General features: G+C 34.6%; 2 protein-coding genes across 2 annotated transcripts; both read right to left on the reverse strand.

Moving 5' to 3' along the window:
• Positions 1-4135: 4135 nt before the first annotated feature.
• Positions 4136-19077, reverse strand: LOC107004804 (armadillo repeat-containing protein 8). Its single transcript, XM_015203161.2, has 9 exons — positions 18581-19077; positions 12300-13016; positions 8131-8226; positions 7964-8047; positions 6743-6977; positions 6495-6655; positions 5291-5569; positions 5028-5207; positions 4136-4903 (listed from the first exon to the last, which is right to left on the reverse strand). Exons 1-8 carry the CDS (start codon positions 18977-18979, stop codon positions 5151-5153), a joined length of 2028 nt encoding a protein of 675 aa, XP_015058647.1. The 5' UTR covers positions 18980-19077; the 3' UTR covers positions 4136-4903; positions 5028-5150.
• Positions 19078-21522: 2445 nt separating this feature from the next.
• On the reverse strand, positions 21523-23282 carry LOC107004029. The gene is made up of 2 exons (XM_015202249.2): positions 22448-23282; positions 21523-22320 (listed from the first exon to the last, which is right to left on the reverse strand). Exons 1-2 carry the CDS (start codon positions 22817-22819, stop codon positions 21688-21690), a joined length of 1005 nt encoding a protein of 334 aa, XP_015057735.1. The 5' UTR covers positions 22820-23282; the 3' UTR covers positions 21523-21687.
• Between the last annotated feature and the right edge of the window lie 817 nt (positions 23283-24099).

Consider the following 24099-nt stretch of genomic DNA (forward strand, 5'->3'; position numbering starts at 1 on the left):
TCAGAGAGTCGATTTCAGTACCCAAATTTCAGAAGTCTAAGTCTTTTGGAACGAGACCCCCTCGACGGCCCGTCGTGCCCATGACGGTCCGTCGTGGGTTCCGTCGACTCACGCAGTTTTTCCAGAAATAAAATCTGCTGCTCAAAACGACTAAACAGGTCGTTACACAAAGACAACTAGATACATTAAAAAATTGAACCAATATCTATCAGAAAAAGATGAACGACAAAAGAATCGGAAAGAAAAGGTCAACAATCTAATTCGCTAAAAGCAAAAAAAAAAATGATGAAGAAATCCTTTACACTTTCTTTTGCTCTGTTACAACTTTCGTAGTTTTTTAACACTTTTGACAATAACGTCACCCATGGATCTTGACCTAAAGCCCTTATCGGAGCCACTAGCAACTCGACCCCCCCCCCCCCCCCCTTTTTTTTCTTTTTCTTTTTTGGGAATATTTCTTTTTCACAATTTTTTTTTGAAGTTGAAAATACATTCTTGTTCGACTAAATTTATAGATGAAAAAGCTAAAAAAATGCATGAAGAAGATGAAGAACTATCTCTTCAATAACTTGCAATTGATAATTGGTGATAGAAATGATTTTAGGCATGAAAAAAAGGGAAAAAAAACCTTGGGCAATAGTTTATAATAATGTATCCGAAAGTGATAAAAATCATCGAAAAGGGGGAGTTTTTTTTTTTTTGAATGATAAAGAAATAATTGAAAATAGGGTTAAATATATATAATTAGGTAATTTTTCGTGAAAAATTGGAATTAGTTTTGACAATATATGGATCCCACCTTAGTTCCTTCACTTTCAAGCGTTTTCTCTCAAACAAGATTTTAGTTTTAGTAAAAAATATTTTATGGTAAAATTTATATTTTCCATCACTTTTAACATTTTACTTCTTTACATATTTTAAAAATAATTTAATCCATTTTATTTCTTTAACAATTTTATAAATTCTTTCATTTCATTTCACTTCTTTAACAATATTTTCAATTCTTTTATTTCATTTTACTTAATTCCTATGATAAAAATAGATGTCTCATTTTATCGATTTAGTTAAATATATCAAGAAAAAATATTTTTTTTCTTTTAATTATTTTTAAAATTAAAGTAACTATGTAAAATATTTTTCTTTTTCAAATTTAGAGTTCTTATTAAAAATATTATTCAATTAGGATTCTTATGTAAAATATTTTTCTTTTTAAAATTAAAATTAAAGTAACTATGTAAAATATTTTTCTTTTTTTTTGAATCTGGAGGGTTTATAATGGCTACTATATACTAAGTTAGGAACAATTTATAAAATTAACAAATGATAGGAATTTGTTAGACCTTAATGTACAATTGAATAATGTTATCCTCCTAAAAAATAGAGTTATTTGCACACTTATATCGCTATTATATATTCATTGTTTAATTGTATACTAAGGTCTAACAAATTCTTATCCTTTGTTAATTTTATCGAAAAATCACCTTTAGGTGCAATATAAGTTGTTCCTGACTTAGTAATCCCAAATTCCATAATTATATCTACTAATTTCGAGATAGACAAACGATCAAAATCAATGTTAAATAAGTACATATATGAGGGCTCATATTCCACTCACCAACAACGAGTTCAGAGTCTAAAGGGTGTAAAATGTTAACAAAAATTTTAAAACGGTATATGAAATTTCTTTTTAACCAAAACGGAAAAATCGCTCACGAAGTAGCGATTTTGTCCGCCGAAAAAAGCGAAATCGCTTCTATGAGGGAGGGAGGAAGGGAAAAGGAATAAAGCAAATATGGTTCGAATCCATATGCTCGCTCCTTGCTCGCGGAGCGGCATACCAATAAAAAGAAAAGCGTTATCGGATTGGAATCGATGACTTAAGCCTCTTTCTTAAGGGCCTTTAAAGACCGGCCATTATCGGACTCTTCTTATGCTTTTTTTTTTCACCGGGCTTGGATCGAGGAAAGTAGGCTTGACAGCGATTTGTTAAATTTGATTTTTTTTTTAAAAAAAAAATTAAAACAAAATCGCTCCCGAAAGAGCGTTTTCAAAATAAAATTTTTATTTTATAATTTTTATAATATATCACTGCTGAGGCAGTGACTTAAATTTAATTTTTTTTTAATTATTATTTTTTGCTTTTTTTTAAAAAAAAATAAATCAATTTATTTTTTATTTTTTTTAAATCAAAAGCTGTCGAGGCAGCGATTTTAAATCAAATTTATTTTAGCGATTTGATTTTTAAAAAATAAATAAATAAATTTAATTAAAAATTGCTGGCTTGATTTAAAAAAAATAAATATTTTTTTTTGATTTAAACTTTTTTTTTTAAAAAAAAAAGAAGCAAAAAATAATTCTAAAAGAAATTAAAACTTAAATCGCTGCCTTAGCAGCGACATATTAAAAAAAAATTATTATGAAAATTGCTCCTTTGGGAGCGAATTTGTTTAAATTTTTTTTTTAAAAAAAATCAAATTTAATAAATCACTACTATAGCAGCGATTTGCTTTTTCCGACGGACAAAATCGCTACTTCGTGAGCGATTTTACCGTTTTAATTAAAAAAAAATTTCATATACCGTTTAAAATTTTTATTATTATATTTCACCTTTAGGCTCCGGCCAATTTTCCATCTAAAGTTGTAGTCACTATAACCATTTAAAAAGTTAAGACAATAAGGAACAGTTTTAAAAAGTAAAGAAATTGGCAATTTTTAAGAGTTAAAGAGTAAGACAATTAGACAACTAGGATCAAGACTTAGTAACTAGTTTAATCAGTTTAAGACTAATGTAAGATAGTTGGTGATTCTTTTTTAGTTCATCTTTTTATAAGAATCCTAATTAATCATATTTTAATAAGAATCCTAACTAGATCATATTTTAATAAGGATCCTAGCTTGATCATTTTTTACTAATACGAATCCCAATTGAAAAGTATTTTATAATCATCATTATAATAATAAAAGAATTCTAACTATATAATATTTTAATAAGAACTCTAACGCGACCATCTGTATATAAGAATCAAAATACCATCTTTTTTGTATGGCTACACTAACAAAACTCCTTGATTTTCATGAAAATGAAATGGTTATGTTGTGAGATCGGCTAGAAACTTTTGTGTGGAAGAGACGCTTACGTGTGAATTTTAGTCCAGTCCCATTTTTTTAAATTATATATATGTGTGTGTGTTTGTGTTGTGTGTAGAGTGGTAGTTAAACCCTCCTTGATGTACGGAATGGAGTATTGATCAGTCAAGAATTCATATGTACAGAAGATACATGTTGTAGAGATGCAGATGCTAAGATAGATGTGTAGGAATACTAGGAGCCATAAGATTGGTAATGAGGTTATCCGGGAGAAGGTGAAAGTAATTACAAGATGAAGGAAGCGAGATGGTTTAGGCATGAGAGGCTAGCTGTAGAGGGCACAGAGAAGGATACAGGTGCTGAAGTACTTGAGAGAGGTGATTAGAGAAAACACGACATAACTTCATATTAACAAAGTAGATAGGTAGGAGTGGAGTTTGCATATTAGGGTAGAGGGATAGTGGTCATAGTACTAGTAGTTCGTATCCTTTATTGTGTTTTTGATTATCACACTATTTTGATGTTTTTTAATATTCCTTTCTTGTAGACTTGGCACTGATTTTCTTATTAATAGCAATGTTTTCTTCTTCCTCTACTTGAGTTTGATACACTTAAGCCAAGAGTCTTCCAAAAACAATGTCTCTATCTCCACGAGATAGTGAAAAAATCTACATACACTGCACTCTCCCCAAATTCCACTTAGATTTAACCAAATATATTGTTGTGGTATGTCTCTGTGTATGCAACATCAACAGAAAACCCCAAAAGTACATGCATGAATAACATGTTTTTTTGTGTACTACAATTAAGCTCAATTAGCCAAAGTAAATAAACGTTTTTAAAGTTGTCAATAGTTCACAAACAGAACTAATATTCTCTTCTCTCGAAGAAAGAAATGGAGATCAAGGAAAATAATATCAATGGAAGTTCTTTCCATCAAAATATTATTCCCAAGCATGATTTTGTATAGCATATATTAACACAATAAAATAACGGTTATCTTCCTTCAGCTTCATTATCGGATTGACATCTTGTATGATCATCATAGTACTTGGAACAAAACCCATTATTTGAATAACTTCAAAAAAATAGTTCCATCTATCACATTAGTTGAATCCATTCACGATAGGTTTAACATAAACAAAAATTAGTACTGGTATTGAGCATTTACGCGAAGAAGAAGACAACCCAGTAACAGACATGGACAAGTTGTTGAAGCAGCAAAAGATTGAAAGAGTTAAAAAGGACATTACCTGCTATCTCCTGCATTTCATTATCCTTTAACACCACTTCTTTTTCCGCAGTCTTCTTCAACAATAAACAACTTCTTACCTTCCAAGCCGTCAAGAGTAGATTCAAGAATTTGTGTTACAATGGCTTTTTCAGCAGTCCACATCAACTACTCACTATCACTTTACACTAATCTTTCGCGGAACTGCATCAAGTTTCTAAATCAGCCATCGTCTTCAGTACCACACACATATTTGGCCTTACCTTGTGTTGATGACAAGTCGAAGAAAATATTCTCAAACATTCTGTAAACCCTCAAGATAAAGAGAGACAAAGGACGATAATGCCTTCTCATTAATTATCCTTGCTAACACCCCCCCCCCCCCCCAATAGTGGGGGGAAATACAGAATAACAGGTGCAACAATCACAGACAATAATATATTTATAACTAGGACAAAAAAATATACAAAATTGCGGCTGGGGTACAGAATGATGCAGTTGAATATGACCAGCTAGGCCACACAAGCATAAACCAAGCAAAGCAAAAGCCTTGAATTTGAAAAATGCTGGAAGTAAAGCTTAAACCTGCAAGAAGAAGTGGGGTCGATGCATAAGCAAAACTTGAATTTGAAAATTTTGGTCATTTTTTGCCCATCTACGACTTGAGAAATCATAAATCGAGTCATCATAGACCTTGATGAGTGCATACCATGTTCTCCTTGGTCCCAAAGATTGCAGACATGGCATTATATAAAACATGTTGATGTCCACAAGCAACATTCTGCACCAGAATCTCTCACCAACCACTGAATTAAGGATAAAAACATAATAGTCATGTCGAACCATAACCAGAAGTAACTGATTGCCCCAGAACCGTCCTCGCTCTAAGCTGCACAAAGGGATTGAACAAAGTTTAAATTGACAGGCAAAGAAATAATCTGAACAAAATTTAATCCAAATAATTGCATTGACCTTTACATCAAGGCAAGGATCATTGACCATATTTTTCAACTGAGAAACTATGCCAGCATTCCGTAATTTCATCACTCGGCCAAATGCACCAGAACTGCTTGGAAAAGTAAGATTTACCAGAGCCCAAACTGCTGCTGTACGTAACCGGCTATCATCACTATGTAAAAACTTGGACATAATTGATTCACATTCATTAGCTAACGGTGGAAAGAGCTCTTGCATAACCGCTTCCTTGTGCACCTCATTTCCAGATGCAACATTGGTGAAGACATACATACCCTAGAGAGAGATTTTCAAAACCCATATTACTTGGACATTATTCTCGAAGTATCAATATGCAATCTGTTGGTAGAGAAAAGTAGAAATGGAGCTTCTCGAATAAGAAAACTAGCAATGTAACCTGCTGTATGCAATAAAACATTTATTGCTTGAAATCTCTAATCATCTTCTTTCAAGAAGAAAGTACGTCGGTGAAGTTCATTCTCACGCTCAGAATAAGCAACTTATTCTACTTTTAGTGACTACTTTCCACATTATAACTTCTCTAGATGTATCTTATACATCACGGAGATTCAACCATAGAGGAATTGTCAGCAAATAATGGCAGAGATTATAATATAGAATCAAGAGATACATGCCAAGGTGCATGAAAGCCAAATCAACGTTAATCTATAACTTAATGCAATTATTGCTAATTTCAAAGTTGGGTCAACCTCAACCATGATTTACAAAATTTCTCCAACACACACACATCTGCACTTGAACAACTGATTTTTAGCAGCACGACTATCTTAATTCTTCGCCTATTAAGCCAACAAAATATTTGAATGGTCCCCATATATGATACATGCACATAAGCATAATTTTTGCTCACCCCAAATAAAAATCAGCACATAGTTTTTAACCACCTAAAAGATATAACCTCCACCACTACTGATACTATATTAATTTTATACTACACAAGGAGCAGACACTTTTGCCCGTACCAGTCACAACTAGATGCACAATTAATATCTGCCTCACAAAGTATTACCATATTAATCAAATCCTTTACAGTTCATCATCAGCTTAAACAATCATGAAAATCCGGCAGAATGACCAGACGAATCTCAGAAGTTGATTAGGACCTGTTGTACTTCTAATCGTTAAGAATTCATTTTAGCACTGAGACATCCACAATTTACACATGAACAATAGTCTTTACCTGAATAAGGACTTCAGCTTTTGAAGCACTTTGCAATTGCTGTCCAACAGCACGCAGCAGAAGAGCGTCCTCAGCAAAGACATGCTGGATAGAATCTAGAGGCCCATCAACCAGATTACAAACCAAAGCTAAAGCTTGCTCTTGAACACAAGCCTCAGGATCTGCAGCACAAAAGTGTTAAACCTCAAAAGGACACATCTCTGTATAACCATTACATTCCAGGCAACATATAATATCAAAAAAATTACCACAAATCAGGCTTCTTAAGGTCAAATGTGTGAGTTCTGATAGAATTTCCTCTTTACACTTGTCACTCACAAGGAATGTTAGATTCCTTAAAGCACACACAGCTTTAACCCTAATAGTTGCATCCATTGACTTCGAAAGCTGAACGAGCTGCTTCAAACCTCCACATTTCATAAACATGGTCTTATGTGCCAAGAAATCAACCACTATGTTGCTGATGGCATCAAGGGCAGAAACCTGGTAATAGAGGATTAAGGAACAAATTATGAATCCTCCATCACTCAACCTAAGAAAAATTAGGACCACAAAGGCAACAGAGATTTTCAAGTCATGAGATGCAGTATCTACTTGAACCAGTTGAAACAACAAGAATGAAAGAGGTGCATGTATGTAACATCTTATTATAATCTCAGTTAACATTCCTTTCATAGATTCTCTAAAGCATACATGATTACAATTGACAACTCTAAACAAAGTTTTAATGGGCACACTTCAGCTTAGCCAATGCCAAAGTTGCAACTTAATTACTTCAAAACACTACTGCTAAATGTGTTATTGTGCCTGAGAGAATATCCTGAACTAATTCTGAGTTGCTTATCTTGCTCACAAGTAGCATCCCATGTTAACTGGATTAAAAGAGGAAGCAAAACTGTTTTGCCCCTTACCTTCCAACACTGCAAGCAAAGCTCAGAGGGTGGAGTGTCAATGTTCTAATACTACAAAACACACACACACTTCTGTCCCCAATTAGCTGGTCCAAAACTATATAAACTTTTTATATCCATTCCGCTCCAGTTGGGTAGTTTCATTCCAATACTCCGGACAAATCAGGGGTTCTCTAAAACTAGATATTCCATAAATCTCACACTTAACCCCATAATGATATACAAATCTCTAATCACACTAAAAAGAACTCTTAGAGAACACAAGACTCAACTACCAAACCTTATCCCCACTAATTTGTATGACCTATTAGTCACTAAAATCAACAGTTTAGCATCATTAGTATTGCTGTCAAAAGGTCAGGATCTCCTAAGCTTCATTTTACCAACACCCAGCGCAGCATACAAGTTCAAACCACTCGACACAACTTCTATGAGGATAATGCTCACCAACATATAGGGCATGAAAGCCATCAGTCTAGCATCAGCTATGGTGCCAAAGTTGCAAATCCAGGTTCATAGAAGAGCACTAGCAAAAAACAAAAAAAAAAAAAAAAATACCTGGACAAAGGTCAAATCATCAAATAAAAGCTGAACCAAGGGAACAACAAAACTCTCGTTCATAAATAGACCTGCACTAAGATTCTGTGAAGTAGTTTGTCAGCCAAAATCATTGCACGATTAGCCAATATTGAGAATTAACTGAGGCTATTATGAACATCACAAACCTTCACTGAGCGAGAAACGTTTTTCAAACAAACACATGCTGCAGCACGCACTTCACCACTATCCTGACTTAGGGCATCAGTTACAAACTTCATAGCCTGCGTACAGAAGATGTAAATAAAAAGAATTGGTGCATGACCTCCACAACATTAAAAGCTTCACTAACAGAAAGGCCTTCATAGTTAATACTCATCTATGACACAATTCTAGAACGACATACTTCAATTTAACACAACTAAGCAAAGTATCAAATATTTTCCAAGTGTTCTGCTTTTAAAAGAACTACAAGGTCATCCAAAATGTGTGTCTGCTACTCATTTTTATAATAAAAAAACAAAATATCTAGTAACCCTCAACTGAATTTATTTGGACACACTGATCCTGTGCATGTGCCATCTGCAGCAGCACAGTCTAGTTCTCCACCATGCATGGATACTAGCGAATTCCTGTCCAATACTTGATGACGAAGATACGCTTTGGCTTGATGTGAAGTCACTGAGGCAAGTGTAGTCAAGGACTTGTATGATTTGTGCGATAATCTAAGCTCAAATAAAAGGACTGGTAGATTTTATTTTTTTTTTGATAAGGTAAAAGTTTATTGACTAAAGTACCAAGAAGGTACCAAAACCAAAAGTTACAAAAGACTGCTGGGAATATCCATACAGTCAGTTACAATATTTCCCTAGCAGCTCCAAGAACTCCATATATTGATCTATATTATCAAGGAAACTACTTTTACACCACCAAACAAATTATGTAATAAAAGGACTGGCCGATAAACAAAAAGATAAAATGGGGAAAACTATGAAGATAATTATAAGAGGTCGATTGATATGATTTTATCGATCTTGAAGAGGAAGAGGATTTATTGGAGACTTTCTTGGCAAAAATCTGGAAACAGATAAATTGCTATGGAGCCATCAGTCGGATGGTCAATTCTCTGTGAATAGAATATATAGAAGGGACCTAGCCACAACTGCAGGGAAAAATCAGGCCCACGGAGTGCTATCTGAAAAGTGTAGCCCCTACTAAGGTGAAGTTCTTACTTTGTTGGTAAACAGGAGAGCTTGTCTGACACATGATGCACTTCAAAAGAGGAGAAGAAATATTGCATCAAGATGTTATCTTTGCAAAGAAGCTCTAGAAACTAACAAACACCTTTTCCTCCACTGCAAAGTAACAAGACAAGCATGGGCTCTATTTACCAATTTAGCTAGCCTCAATTAGATTATGCCAGAACATACAGCAGACCTACTAAGTTGTTGGGCCAGAAGAGGAGGTAGCAAGAGCCTGTATAGGTGATGTGGAGAACAGTACCAGCTTGTATCTGGTGGCTCATATGGGAGGAGAGAAATCAGAGAAATTTTTAAGGGAAAGAATGCACTATAGTGAAGATTAAGTGGAAAGTTATTACCACTTAGGTTTTGGTGTAAAGAAATGAATATAGAAGAAATTCAACTAGTGGATTTTTTTTTTTTGAGACGGTAACAATTTGTATTCTATTTACAAAAAATCAAAACCTTCCACAACCTGTTACAGATTCCTAATTACAAATTAAAGAGAGTATATAAGATCTTCAATCCTATGACAACATTACACGGATCCCAAGACATTCACAACTGATTCTAGATCCTCCATATACTCCAGTTTACACCAAAAATGAAACAACACAAAACAGTTCATCTTCATCTTCTAGATAGTGTTGCTCTTGTTCTGAAGCATCTAAGGTTCCTATCTTTCCATGTTGACCACCAAATACAGGCTAGAATGATTTTCCATCTCTCCCTATGTCCAGAGATGTTGGCATAACTACTCCAGATCTTCAGGGTTTGAGTTACTCTCTCATTGGCATCACCCAATTCAGTCCTTTTGTATTGATGAAGAGGTCCCACAGCAGGTTGGTGATCCTACAGTGAAGAAACAGGTGAGTCACGTTCTAAGCCTCTACCCCACATAGGAAACATAATAGGGCTCAATTGGATACCCCTTCATGAGATAATTTTTTTTTGATAACCGAGAAATCCGTGACCCTCTCTTTGGACTAATCACAGCCTTCTAAACTCGGTGGAGAGTGGAACCGCCCCTCTACCATTATCCACTTAAATATCAGGCTTTGCTTTGCATAGTGTGGGGCTTGAACCAGCGATCTAAGCCACAAATGCTCCACCGTTTGCCACTCGAGCTAGGCCTTGGGGGAACCCCTTCATGAGATTTTCCTGAGTCAAAACAGCTTGTTTAGCAAGTAGCCAAGTTAACACACGACACTCTATAGGGAATTTTGGTTTTCCGGATCAGTTTCTAGGGCAACCCATTAATCTGGTTATTGAAAGGGTTGAACATCTTGTAAGCCCCCTTGACATTGAATCTTCCTTACTTGTGATCTTGCCATTCCAAAACCATCTTGGACAGTATTTCCTCCTCTGGATTGTTCCAGAGTTCTCTGTCTCTGGATTTCTCAATCATTAAAAGCTCAGATTTCATGCATGGTTTGACCAAACCTCTGCCACAGTAGCCCTCTGTTGTTGATTGAGGATAAATACATCAGGGAAAAATGTTTTTGAAGGACCTCATTCCGGCCAACTATCTTCCCAAAATGAGACGTTCATACCATTTCCAATTTTGATTCGGCAATTCCCTCTAAGATTTGGCCAGAGATTCCTTATGGATCTCCTAAGGCTGGTTCCATAAGTTTTGGTCACCATGTTAGTTGACCAGTGATCTTCCATTTCATATTTTGCCTGAATCACCTCCTTCCACAAAGCTTGTTCGTTGGAGGCTAGCCTTCTAAGCCATTTCATTAGTAGACATTGATACTGAGTCTTCAAGTTTCTCACCCCTACAGCTTGTTTATTCCCAACTAGTGATTTTCATAGGAGCTCTTTAAGTATTCTGGTTTCATTTTTTTTATGTCATTAATACTTTTGGAGGTGGCTAGCATACCTTTGGAAGCCACTAATAGAAGGGTTATCACTTCTAAGTAAAACCATGTGTTGTAGAGAAGTTTGTGCTTCAAACAATGCTACACAGAGTGCTTCCAACGAGAATAAGTCGTTTTTTCTGAATCTCAACTTCGAAGAGTTATTTTCATATCGGCGTTATTGTATATAGGATGGTAAAATTAGTTATTTACACTGCAACTAAACCTTTTTTTGTATTAAATTTGTAGGCATTTGATGCTTCATAACTGTGCACTGCACTTCTCACTTTTTGCTTCAAGCCCAATAACCTTATCACTTCTTTGCGCCGTTCGCTATTAAAAACATTGGTTTAGTGCATTTATTCCCTTTTGACCTCCTTTTACTACAAAAATATATTACTGACCTTTGTTTGTCATGACTCTATCCTTAGATCATGTTTACTCAACTTGTAAGTCAAGAAAGTGGTTATTTAATGGTACAAATATTTTTAGATAAGGGTAACTGAATAATCTTTAATGGCATGAATACTTATTTTGTGTGTTGATTCGTTAGTTATTTGTTAGAATATGTGCTTCACTTTGATGACGCGTACAGTTGCTACTTTGTGCTTATTGCATCTCAAAACACTTGTTCATTGTCCTCCCTTGTATCAAATCTGGGATTATCATTTATCTTTAGCCATTTACAAGGAACAGTGGAATACTTTATAATTTATACAAGACTAATGAATTGAGCTTCTGTAATGAGCCAAGCTCAAACCTACCATATAATTTGAACCGAGTTCAAATTGAATTCAGGCATATAATTTGAGCTCAAATCTATCCCCCACTTCAAATCAAGTTCAATGATCCGAAAGGAGCAGAAACAGCCAGGAACCAACTAATATTTGATTCAATTGCAGCTCTAAGTAAAACAAAGATAAACGTAAGTTATGCGCTTGCTTTTATGAGAGGTAGAATTAACATATTCGTTACAGCTGAACCTACCACCATTAGCACTCAAAGCTTTGATTAGTTTGGTACTTTAAGAACTGTAATTGTTAATCTAAGCAGATTCTAAGAAATTCTAGTTTGAATGGAGTTCGGATGCAGCTCAATGGATTAACCTCCATTACTTTCTCTATCTGTGAAGTTGGAAACCAGGCAAACAAGGTCCAAGTGCAGATACCTGAATTAAATTGTTTGCTTGCAGCCTTACAGACACAAAATGACAATAAACACAACAAAGTGTTTACACAAGGTAAAGCAACTGACCTCTAATGACAAAAGCCGATCCCTGCAGCGTTCCAGTCTTGAACACATGTTAGCCAATGCAATAAGTATTCCCTCCAAACGTCTCGACAATAATGGACCTTTCCGCAGGTGGTTGACAAGTTTATCGATAACATTTGCCTCGAATGCTAATACTTGCAGATCCTCCTTTTCTGCAATTAAACTAGACAAGGCAAAAGGAGCTTCGTCTCCAACTTGATCATCATCAAGAAGCTCAAGTAGAATTAGTATCAATTTTGTTTTGATTCGTAAATCTTGAAGGCAAGAAGGAGCAGAGTTCCTTATGACAATCAAGCATATGCAAGCAAGCAATCTTGTCCGGGAATTTTTATCCTTGGTCAATTCAGTAACAGTACCCAATGCTCCTCCATTTTCAGGATCGATGAACTTTGATATGACTTCAGGATTTCCCTTTAGGATAGTGGCTACAGACTCCAAACTAGCATCTTTTTGAGTTACAGACCCTCCAAGCATACAAGTGAGCTTTTTAATAATTCCAGCATCACTTAATGCCTTCTGCTCCATACTTGTCCAGCAAGAATGTGTAATGATACTTGCACCAAGTCCAGTCACATTCTCATTTTCACTATTCAGTAACGACTGGATAAATTCCATATTGTTCCCCTGAAGAAAATCATACCTTGGGGCTAACTTCGATTGATAAATGAACTTAAGGGATCGAGCAGCTGCTCCGACTACCTGGCATTAGATCAAGTTAAATAATCAGAGATGATAAAAATTATGAGATATACTCCTAAACAGTGATTTTGGGACATATCAATCAAAAGGTTCGGCCTCGTGATCATCTGAAAGAGCAGTAAAACACCTAGTTGATCTGCTCTCCCCAAAATTACTTTTAACTTATTGCAAACTGATTTCCTACATACAACAATAACATACCCGGTGAAATCTCACTAACTAGGGTCTGGGGAGAATAGAGTGTACGCAAACCTTACCACTACCCCATGGAGGTAGAGAGGCTGATCCGAAAGACCTTTGCTCATGTGCATCAAACCCAAGTAAGAAGAATATAACAATGAAGACAGAGCAGTAGTAAGAAAAGCATGGTAAAGTAAATAAGAAAGAAACAATAACAGCAGCAAAATAGTGTATTAACTTGAAACACAAATAAAAAACATAGGACAAGAACTACAATGGTACAACTAGTACTACGACAAGCACTAACAAGCATAAACCTTCGCAAAGCAAGACAACACTTTATCCCTACTGGCCTTCTACTCTAACATACGACCTCCACCCCTTCCTATCTAGAGTCATGTCATCGGTAATATGAAGATGCCCCATGTCATGTTTAATCATCTCTCTCTAATATTTTTTCGACCTACCTCTACCCTTCTGTGTACCCACTACAACCAGCCTCTCGCACCTCTCACTGAGGTATCCGCGCACTTCCTATATAGGTAGTTTTAAAATCAAGAAAAGGGAGAAAAGAAGAAAAAATATGAAGTAACAATATTTTATTGCAATTCCTTTTGATTGGGTAAGCTATCAAATTCTTAACTTGTTCAGTCATAAATTTTCAGTTCAGATCCTAAAAATAATAAGGAAATCTATTTCACTTGTCAAAGACATTTGTCTTAAGGAACAAAAATTACCCAGTTATGATATTTGAACGTCAGAGACAACAAATACTTCAACTTCTACAAGCAGTTGAGTTCCTCGAGGAATTTTATCAACTGCCTTGATGGTCGCACTAATCACTCTCCCATTTTTTCACCCACTAACTCCCTTTTTTACCTTGCTTTGCTTGAAAATATTTTGGAAGAAATGTTTCCAGATAGAAATGTTACCAATTTTCTGATGAAGCAAAGTCCTTCAATTCCAAAATGAGTAATTCAAAAATTATTCAAAAGATGTACAAGGACATCATTTATATCATAAATTGAGTACATTACAAGAGTCTAACTAACTATCCACCTTGTCTACGTACGGACAGAAATTCCATTTCATATTGGCTCTGAGTCTATGTTTATAAATATCATACTAGCATTACTAAAAGGAAGAAAAAATAAGGAAATTCTAAAAATTTCTGATTCTCTAGGACTCTGGTGCAGTGTGTGAATGTGGGAGATTCGTTTACAAAATAATGTGGTTTCAGCATTGGATCTTCACACTGATCTCATTCTCAGACATACTCGGGAAATCCTTTCCAAGTCTTCTCCAGGAAGATTGAAATGACAAGAATGGGTGGAACATCTTTCACGCCCGGCTCACAAATTTGGATAAAAGAAAAAGAAAGGTCAAACAAATTTTCTTTTCCTTGTTTCTGACAACAACAAAAAGAAAAACAAAAGGAAACACTTCTCTTCCGTCTATTTTCCTTTCCCTTCCCATGTTACTTTACAAGCATAGAATAAATAACAGCCTATGGAACAGGCATAAAAGTTTGACACTAGAACAGTTTTTTTCTAAAATGATCAGGCATTAGAACAAATAAACATAACAATCTAAAAAGTAAATGAGGGGACAAGAAACTTAAACATATTTGGAAGGTACTAAAAGGAAGTTTAAAAACAGCAAGTCAATCAAAATTCAATTAATGGTGAAATAGGTAACCATTTTTCTGATTGGCAGAAAATTAATATAAACTTGTGACTAAGACAGAGATTGCATTCAGAAATAACAATCCAAAATATCATCGCAAGTTCACAACAACTGAGTAAACCCAAGTTCAAACAAGGCTGAATACATAGGCAGCCCCCCTTAACTTGTCAAGATTTTTCATTTAGACACCTCAACAGCGGCTTTGAGGCTATGACCTATTGAACACTTGATCTATGCATTTACTGTGCCAATTAGATAGACACATATCATTCAATCTTCAGCAAAGTTTAAATCTGTATAGTTGACACGCAAGTTAAGTGGCAATATACATGCAAAGAAACGTGTCAATAAAAAATAAAGGAAAAGAGACCCCAAGTGTGTGGCTTAGTGGTAGCCTAGTGGTAATGGTTGAGAACCATAAGATCTCATGTTCAATTCCAAGTGGAGACAAAAAACACTACGTGATTCTTGTCATTTGTCCTATCCTTGGTGCACCGAGTTACCTGGTACTTGTTGCTAGTGGGAGGTGGCAGAGATCCCGTGGAACTAGTAGTTGGGTCAGACACCACGGTCATAAAAAAAATTAAAAAAGACAAATAGATAAAAGAAAAGAGGGAGTACACATTTTTCCTTCTTCTTCCTTGTTTTTTTTCTTCTTTTTCTTCTTCAACGACACTGTTTATTGTTATTCCCACAATCTCTCTCTTTGCTGACAAGCGTTAAAATAAAGAATCGATGTTGGATCTGGTTTACTCGCCATAAATTTTCTGGCAACATAATCTTTTTCCAGCAACTCAACTCTGATTTAGAAGGACTCTTCTTCTAATTCAGTTCTTCTCTCTGGCACTGCTCTAGTCACTGAACTTTTAGAAGTCGTGATCTCCCTAATGTAAGACATGAACTAGACACTATTCCTCAGATATGCCATATAACCAGGGGCAACTCAATAAGATTAGGGGCCTAAAGCCAAACTTCAGGAGGCGCCCTGATATTTTATTTATTTATTTACATTCTCTTTTAAAAAATAATTGTCACATTTATTTTAGAGATGCAACAATTCAAATTATCACACTTCACACTTCTTTTAGATTTTCGGGAATATGCCACATTTTTCACACTTCTTTTAGATTTTCTCCTTAAATGTTATTATCATCTAACTCAAGTTATTATCATCTAACTCAACTATATTAGTGAATTACTCATTTGAAGAACATCCCCTATATTGTTTTATTAAAAATTTATTATTTATCAAAAATCTATCAAGTGCCCTTTTTGGGATATATTTAATTCAAATTTTCACTCCTTTTTGTAAGATTGAAATCATATTTTTTAGTTGACATTTAAATTACCCTTCGGGTGGCCCAGTGGTTTGGGCTTGGAACTTCCATGTTGGAGGTCTCAAGTTCGAAACCCCTTGTTAACGAAAGCAAGGGGCTCGTCGCACTGGGCTTGCCTAGTACAGATTACCTCTTCTATGTGGTTTGCTAGCTATTGCATAGGAGCGGGAGTTTTACCCTATGCGCACCCAAAGTGTAGTGGCTGCGGATTTCCCATGTCATAAAAAAAAAAGAAAGTTGACATACTTAAATTGGATAAATTATAATAACTAAAACAAAAATATGTATACTTATGAACTAGGAATATCAAAAATAAATTTTTTTCAAGAAAAACTATAAAATAAAGTTAAAATAACAAAACCTGGCTCAAGAATTTGATAAATTGTCATAAAGATATTAAAATAGTGTAGAAGACAAAAATAAAAGATATCAAAATAGTGTAGCATTCCTTCAACATAATGGTTGTTGCACTTCTTGAAAATATGAAGACACCAAAAAACAATTTTGCTCTTTTGTAACTTGTAAGAAACATTCACTCAATAAGTTTTGCAGGAGAAATCTCAATATTATACTCCTTCCGTTTCAAAAAGAATGACCTTTTTTCTTTTTTCCTTTTTAGTCTGTTTCAAAAAGAATGACATCTTCCTTTTTTGATAACAACTTTCCACGTGGCATGTTTAAGGCCACTAGATTAAAGGGCAATTTTGTACATTTGACATAACGTTAATTTAGGACCACATGATCAAAATTCTTCTTTATTCTCTTAAACTCCATGCCAAGTCAAGCTAGACCGTTCTTTGTGAAACAGAGGAGTAATAAAATAGAGAATAAGAAGATGAATATATGGTAAATAATCAAATTATTAGTAAATAAATAAGGAAGTACAATCTCCTTTCCCCACGTAAGGAAATAATTCCCAAATTTATTTAATTCCCTTAAGGAAGTGAAAATAACCATTTGAATAATTACTTCTTACTCGCTTTGTTTTAAAGAAATTTAGAAGTACATCATATTTTATTTTTAAGAAATATATGGATAAATACTATTCTTTTTAAATGGGCTCCCCAAAATATGGGCCCCAAGCGATGGTTGTAGTGGCCTAGGGGTTAACACGGCCTGCATTTAACACAACTATGATTAATGTTCCAGGATAAAGGATCCAAATATCATTAAATTTCATAACTTTTACCTTCTCTGGAAAAAAAATCTATCTTGGACCCTAACCAAGCTTAGCACCCAACTTTTTGTCTTTTAAAACAGAAAAGGTTTTATAGTTTCAAAATGGGAATCAGATTTGGGTTGCCATTTTTTCCTAGAGGTTATTTACCAACAACAATGGTGTTTGAATCTGAAGATGAAGAAGGACTGGATTTGTCCAGACAGGAAGTTTGTTTTTGGCGAGAGATACTAATAGACGGGGAGGAGGGAAGGGTAGTGGGAGGAGGAGGTGGATGGTGGTTAAAAATAGCGGAGATAGGTGCAAGAAAGAGTGGGGAAGAAGGAGAAATTTGAAAGAAACAATAAAAAGGAAAGTCAAATGGAATTAGCCATTCTCAATGCTTAACACGCGCTAAGGGTGGTAAGTATACACACTTCATCAGCACATCGTGTCTAATTTACACAGATTGACTTAAATTCAGCTGTTCAATTGTACAAGGCAAAGTATAAGTGCCTAAATAAAAAACTCAGACAAATTTGAGGGGCCGCACATGTATTCAGCAAATAAACTTAGTTTTTTACCAACACCTTTCGGGGATTAAAGGGAGCCCAAGATCATCAAAATAAGACAGAAGTCTTTTACTAGGGAGTCTTAGTAGCTCAATCTGAGCTTTCCCCTTGTTAGTGAGGGTTCAATTCCCCGCCAAAAACTATGTTACTTTGAGCCACTAATTTCACCCTACCGGTATTTTTCTTGTTTTAATGATTTAGCAAGTTGAAAAATGGATGAAATAAGCAAACCAGAAACAAAGATTGTTACACAGTACTTCTTGCCTTCCAATTTGTAAATTTGGATGTAATGTTTTTCCGTATAAAACTAACCTTTACACTACTTCAGTGTTTTTCTTCCACCATCACGGCTAACATAATATATAAGTTAATCAAGTAACATGAAACTTCTTGCCCACTATAATTTGCTTTGAATTATAGGTAAACACCAAAAAACAAAAACTCTCAAAAATTGAAATTAGGATTTAACCTGTACTATGATCTAATAACTACACTAAAAACAAGTTTTTTTAACCTATTCTGAGTACAGAGATAGCAGACAAACAGAAGATATTAAGCAATTATAAATTTTTAATTAATTTAGACATTCTTTATAATGGAGCCAAAACAGAAGATCTCAAAATTTGAAATTACCTTATCATTAGGATAAGAAATAAGGCGAAGAAGAAGAGGAAATGCACCGGCATCAAGGACGGCTTTAACACCATCATCAAAGCCACAAGCGAAGCTACCAATAGCAGCAGCGGATTGAATAATTAGCGAATCGTTGAGTTCCACGTCATTACCGGAACAAACAGCAGCAGCAGCGGCAGCGGCGGTGGCGGAGGAGGAAGAGAGTATTGAGGTAACAGACGGAACGGCGCCGAGTTTGAGGAAACAAAGTTTTTTCGTACGGTTACCGATGATCTGATTCTTAAGGTCACGGAGAGCTTTGAGTTTTGCTTCGGTGGAGGAAGAGCTCAACCGTCCGATCAGATCCTCACGACGGCTGTGAGTCGGAGGGGGCGGCGCCGATGATGCTGAGGCCGGCATGGTTGAGGGCTAATTTGGAATTTCATATGCAGATGCGACCAACCGATTGTCCAAAAGAGACACAAAAATGAGGAATGGAAAAGAGTAATAAGAGTTTTTTTTTTCTTAATTTTTTTTTATTTTTATAACAAATAAATACACATAGTACAATAAAATAAAATATTTATCAAAGTGGAAGAACCAATTATCCTTTTTGATTAATATTTTAAATCTTAACCATTCATTGTTCCAATGCTTATTCATCAAATTAATTGTAATATTAGACCATTGTCATTTGTAAATTATAAGGTATGAAAAAAAATATAAAACATAAACATGATCATTAATTTGGTGTCATCTGATAACTATGACATTTAATTTTGGATGCCTACATATAGATACTTATTTAACTTTGTACGAAATTGAAGAAATTGACACATTTGTCCTACATGACAAATTGTGTCATATGTCATATATTACATGTTTGTTTACTTGTTCAATTTTATACAATTTTAAATATTTACTTGTGCATACTCAAAATTGAAGGATATAATTATTCGTTGAAGTCAAGTTAAGGATTATATTTATATATTATGCCAAAAAATAATTATTTTCAATTCCATACATTTTATATCACATTTGTTATGTTTAATATCTATTTAAAACTTATTTGTTTGTACTTAAAGGAGATTCTAATGTTCAAATCTTATAAAATCTCTTAATGAATTTGGATTGCTCAAAAATATGATTTGAGTATGGTTGGATTAACTTTTGATTTAATTTTGTTATTTTTAACTTTAAAATAAGTGCTTATTAGTATTTTTATTTTTTTACCTAACACTATAAAATTACTTTTAAAAGCGTTTAAAATAAGTTAATTCAAATAAACTCTAAGGGGTCGTTTGGTAGAGTGTATAAGAATAATGCAAAATAGGGTGTATTAGTAATGCTTGCATTAGTAGTGCTTGCATTATTAATACTTGCATTAGTTATGCAATCATTATTTTTTATACACTGTTTGGTTTGATGTATTAGAAAAAACAAATCTTGCATAATTTCTATTTAAAAAGTGTATGTTTACAAAAATACCCTTTACACTTTATTTATTTTTACACTTCCTTTGCAACAAGGTTCTTTGTTAAAACATCAAAAAAGATTTCTTTGCTAAAACATTATTTATTCCTATTCTTCTTCTTTTTCTAATATAAAATTAAAAAATTGTTACTACATTAAAATAAGATTTAAAAAGAACAAGAAGAAGAAGATGTCAAACATCTTCACAATTTTGCCACCATACGTCCAAAAGATCAACTTATTCATACTAGACAACTCAAATAGAGGAAGTAATGTCCTCTTATTTATATTTTTTTATTTGTTGATATATCAAACTCTTGTATACGATCCATTGTCTTTTTCTTAAAAAGGAAAAACGAAAAAGAGAAAGGCTGCATGGTCTTCTGGTAACTTTTTGTGACAATTCCATTTTGATTACGATTACCATTGCACTTAAACTTTACAAAGGAGATTTTTCGAACTATTTATAAAAAAAATAAAAACCTAATTACATAAGGACTCTATTTGCTGGAAATCTGTCAAAACGCGGCTGGGTCGACGGATATCGCGACGGATCGTCGTGGTCACGACGGACCGTCATGGACTCTGTCGTCCCATACTTGTTCAATTTCTTCTGCTGCTCTCTTCATTATCCTCGACGACAGATATGACGGATCGTCACAGGCACAACGATCCGTCGAGGGTCTCCGTTCCAAAACACTTAAACTCTTGAAATTTGGGTACTGGAACTACTTCTCTGAACTTCATGACGAACCAGCAGGACGGACCGTTATGGATACGACGGTCCGTCACGCACTCCGTAAACAGGTTATTTCCAAATTAAGAATTGCAAAGTAGTTGCAGAGCCTTCGATTGGAATTCTGTTCTTTGTATTACATGGGGTTATAACATCTTATATCTAGTTCTGTGTGACCGAAAACAAAGTTAGAGGGACATAAAGTATGAAACCATGTTCTCTGTTACAATGGGACTTATCATTAAAAATAAGGTGTCCAAATAGCAAATACGATATTGATTCCATGGTCAGATGCAGTATCAAACCTTCCAAAATGAGATGAAATTTACAGTTTCCATATTTCGCCTAAATCATCTGCCACACTGTTCAAACAAATAGAAGCGAACTTCTTCACCTCTTCTATCACACACATTCATCAACTCATAAAGAAATTAACAATGAAAAACAGAGACTAGACACAGAAATACAAGACAGATTAGAAAACTGTCATAGCAGCTATATAATTGCATTTCAGAATCTCAAAAGTAAATGGCTACACTAGAATTTGAAGAGTTGTAATAACAACTATATAATTACATTTGTGCTTAGCATTGACACAAGAGTTGAGATATTTTGATAAAACTTTAGTTACCCAAAAAGATTTAACATGCTCATGCGCACATTAATAATTAGAGATGCCCAAAAAAGCGACTGTTGTCACACTTTGAAGTGATTTCAAGTAAAAATTACTAAACTAGTGTAGCCACTTATATCACAAGTTCACAATACTTCAAAGTTTATCATGGACAACCATCCACATCATTGTCTGACGATCATGTTCACCCATACGTAAAAATAATTCCATCTTTTTGTCATCATTACAGAGAATCATTGCAGCTTTTATACGTTTCCCTGTGGTGCACAACTCAAATACAGGGGATTAAAGAATAGAATAAACTTGACCACGAACATCAGATCGATCACGATCCCCCATCTTTTCAATCAAAGAATCTTGACTTTCAGTAAAGTTTTTCATAACTTCCATCATACCCTTAAGAAATGTCTCACTATCATCCTCTACTATTTTTTTCCTTTTCTTGCTTTTCTCTTTCTCGTTAACATTAGAAGATGATCTTTTTGAATACTCACCTTGTTTATGACTTTTTCGGGATCCAACATGTTCATTTTCAGAACCAGCAACATTTTCTCCTTCATTAAATACGCTAGGTCCAGTGACATTTTCAGCTCTAGTAAATGAACTAGGTTCCGTGAAATCTTCAGCTGTAGCAAATCCACCTTGTCCAGTGACATTTTCAGCTTCTTCAGTACCAACTTTAGAGCTATGGTACACATTTTGTTCTTCTTCTTCATCATCATCAAGATCAACATCGATAGGAAATCCCAAACTCATGTCATTAGAATGTTGTGGAGCTTGACTCTTTTGAATTTCTTCAGTAGCATCTAGGGGCTCTTCAGCGAACTCTCCTGTTGCTCTATCCTTGCCAAAGATTTCTTCCCAATCCTCAAACATTGGCCATTTCTTAGCATTCATTTTCCTGGCTTGTGGATCAATCTAGAATATTTAAAAAAATAGAACAATATGATATTAATTAATTGTAAAAGGATCTAAAGAGAGGCTAATGGCTACTGTATATGAAAGTAACTAATAAGGAAGTACCATATGAAAAAACAGAAATAACCTTTATAAAGTCAATCCAATGTTTTGAATCGTCAACTATTATAGTTCCATCACTATATTGAAATCCCAATCCACTTCGAGTCTTCAATAAAGTTATACTTCCATAGCATCTTTTCCAGTATCTGATTTTATTTTTGATGTGTGGTTCACCTTTCAATCCACTTCTAGGATGATGTTTGTGTATATAACGTTCTAACTCCATCAAGTGTCCTGGTCGAAAGGTACCATTATCACCTCTCCAACCATTAGCACACAACTCTTTAAGTCCTTTTAAAAGAGTTTGTTCTTCTTCTGGAATCCATGTCCTTCGTGTTGAAGGTGTTGTGTTGCTTGATTTTTTTGATCTCTTATTTGATGATATTTGACTATTCATTATGCCTGTAAGAACTTATGCGGTAAATTATTTAAAAAAATCAGGAAGAACCAAATATCATAAGATTTACTATAAACTAAAGCATATATACAACAAAAGAGACGTCAAGAGTACATAAGGGCGTGCAATTAAGGTCACAAAAAACAGAACTTTTTGGCAGTTCAACAATTTATATTAGGCCAGTTCTAAAGAGCAAATAAAGTCCAAAAAGGTTCTATAGCTAACAAGTAGCAACATATTTCAAAAGCAATATGTCAATTTTAAAATCTTGCATTGCACATTGATTGGGCCAACTCATCCCTCCAAGTGGTCCACTCCTCCGACGATTCAACAACATCAATATTCTCGTGTTGATACTCCATTTGTTCTTCTACATCAATGTCTAAGGGATCCACTTCCATCTCTCTACGAATGAAATTATGAATCAAACAACAAGCACTAATGATCCTGTTATGAACCTTAACAGAGTACTATGAAGGACTTCTAAGAATTCCCCAACGTCCTTTCAACAAACCAAATGCCCTTTCAATTACATTACGAGCTCTAGCATGCCTCATGTTGAAAAGCTCTTCTTTACAACGAGGCGATGGATTATCGCCGCGCCAATCCTTTAACCAATATCTATAACATCGATAAGGTGAAAGAAATCCTTTTCCATTCGTATATCCTCCGTCACACAAATAATAGTTACCTATAATATAAACATATAATTTAGTTACTAGTGTCATTCTTTCTCTGATGTAACATGAAAGCATATAAAAGGCCTACCCTCATGAATTTTCAAACCATTCCTTCGTACTATAGCATCTCGTAATACACGACCATCGACAGCTGAGCCTTCCCATCCAGGTAACACATAAGTAAAATTGAGATTTCTATCACAAACTCCCAAAACATTAGTTGCTATCTCTCCTTTTCTTGTTCTATATCTTGGTTTGTGTTGGATTGGAACTCTAATGGGAATGTAAATACCATCTAGCGCACCTAAACAACCCTTTAAGATAAATTATAGTGTTATCTCAAAAAATATAATATTTTTCTAAAACTATTATAAAAACTGCATATTTTGTATATGAGTTAAAAGATGCTAAGCGATAATTTTACCTACCTCAAACCATTTCCATCGATCTTCAATCTCATCCTCAAGTACCGGTTTAGGATTAACAAGTAGCAATGGAGTTAGTTTGAGAATAGCACTCAAGCATTCATTGAAAGCATGACTTACGCTCGATCCCGATCTAATATAATCAACCTTGATGGATCTATTTTTCTCATGATGA

This window comes from Solanum pennellii, chromosome 11, assembly GCF_001406875.1.
Source record: "Solanum pennellii chromosome 11, SPENNV200".
NCBI classification, from domain to species: Eukaryota; Viridiplantae; Streptophyta; class Magnoliopsida; order Solanales; family Solanaceae; genus Solanum; species Solanum pennellii.

Excerpts from the sequence above, each read along its gene's own strand:
- LOC107004029 (XM_015202249.2), bottom strand. The coding sequence starts at position 22,819 with ATGAATAGTCAAATATCATCAAATAAGAGATCAAAAAAATCAAGCAAC. Across the intron at positions 22,321-22,447 it reads ATTGGATTGACTTTATAAAG|ATTGATCCACAAGCCAGGAA; the intron begins GTTATTTCTGTT and ends TAAATATTCTAG.
- LOC107004804 (XM_015203161.2), bottom strand. The coding sequence starts at position 18,979 with ATGCCGGCCTCAGCATCATCGGCGCCGCCCCCTCCGACTCACAGCCGT. Across the intron at positions 6,656-6,742 it reads CTTAAGAAGCCTGATTTGTG|ATCCTGAGGCTTGTGTTCAA; the intron begins GTAATTTTTTTG and ends TTTGTGCTGCAG. Across the intron at positions 5,570-6,494 it reads AAGCTGAAGTCCTTATTCAG|GGTATGTATGTCTTCACCAA; the intron begins GTAAAGACTATT and ends ATCTCTCTCTAG.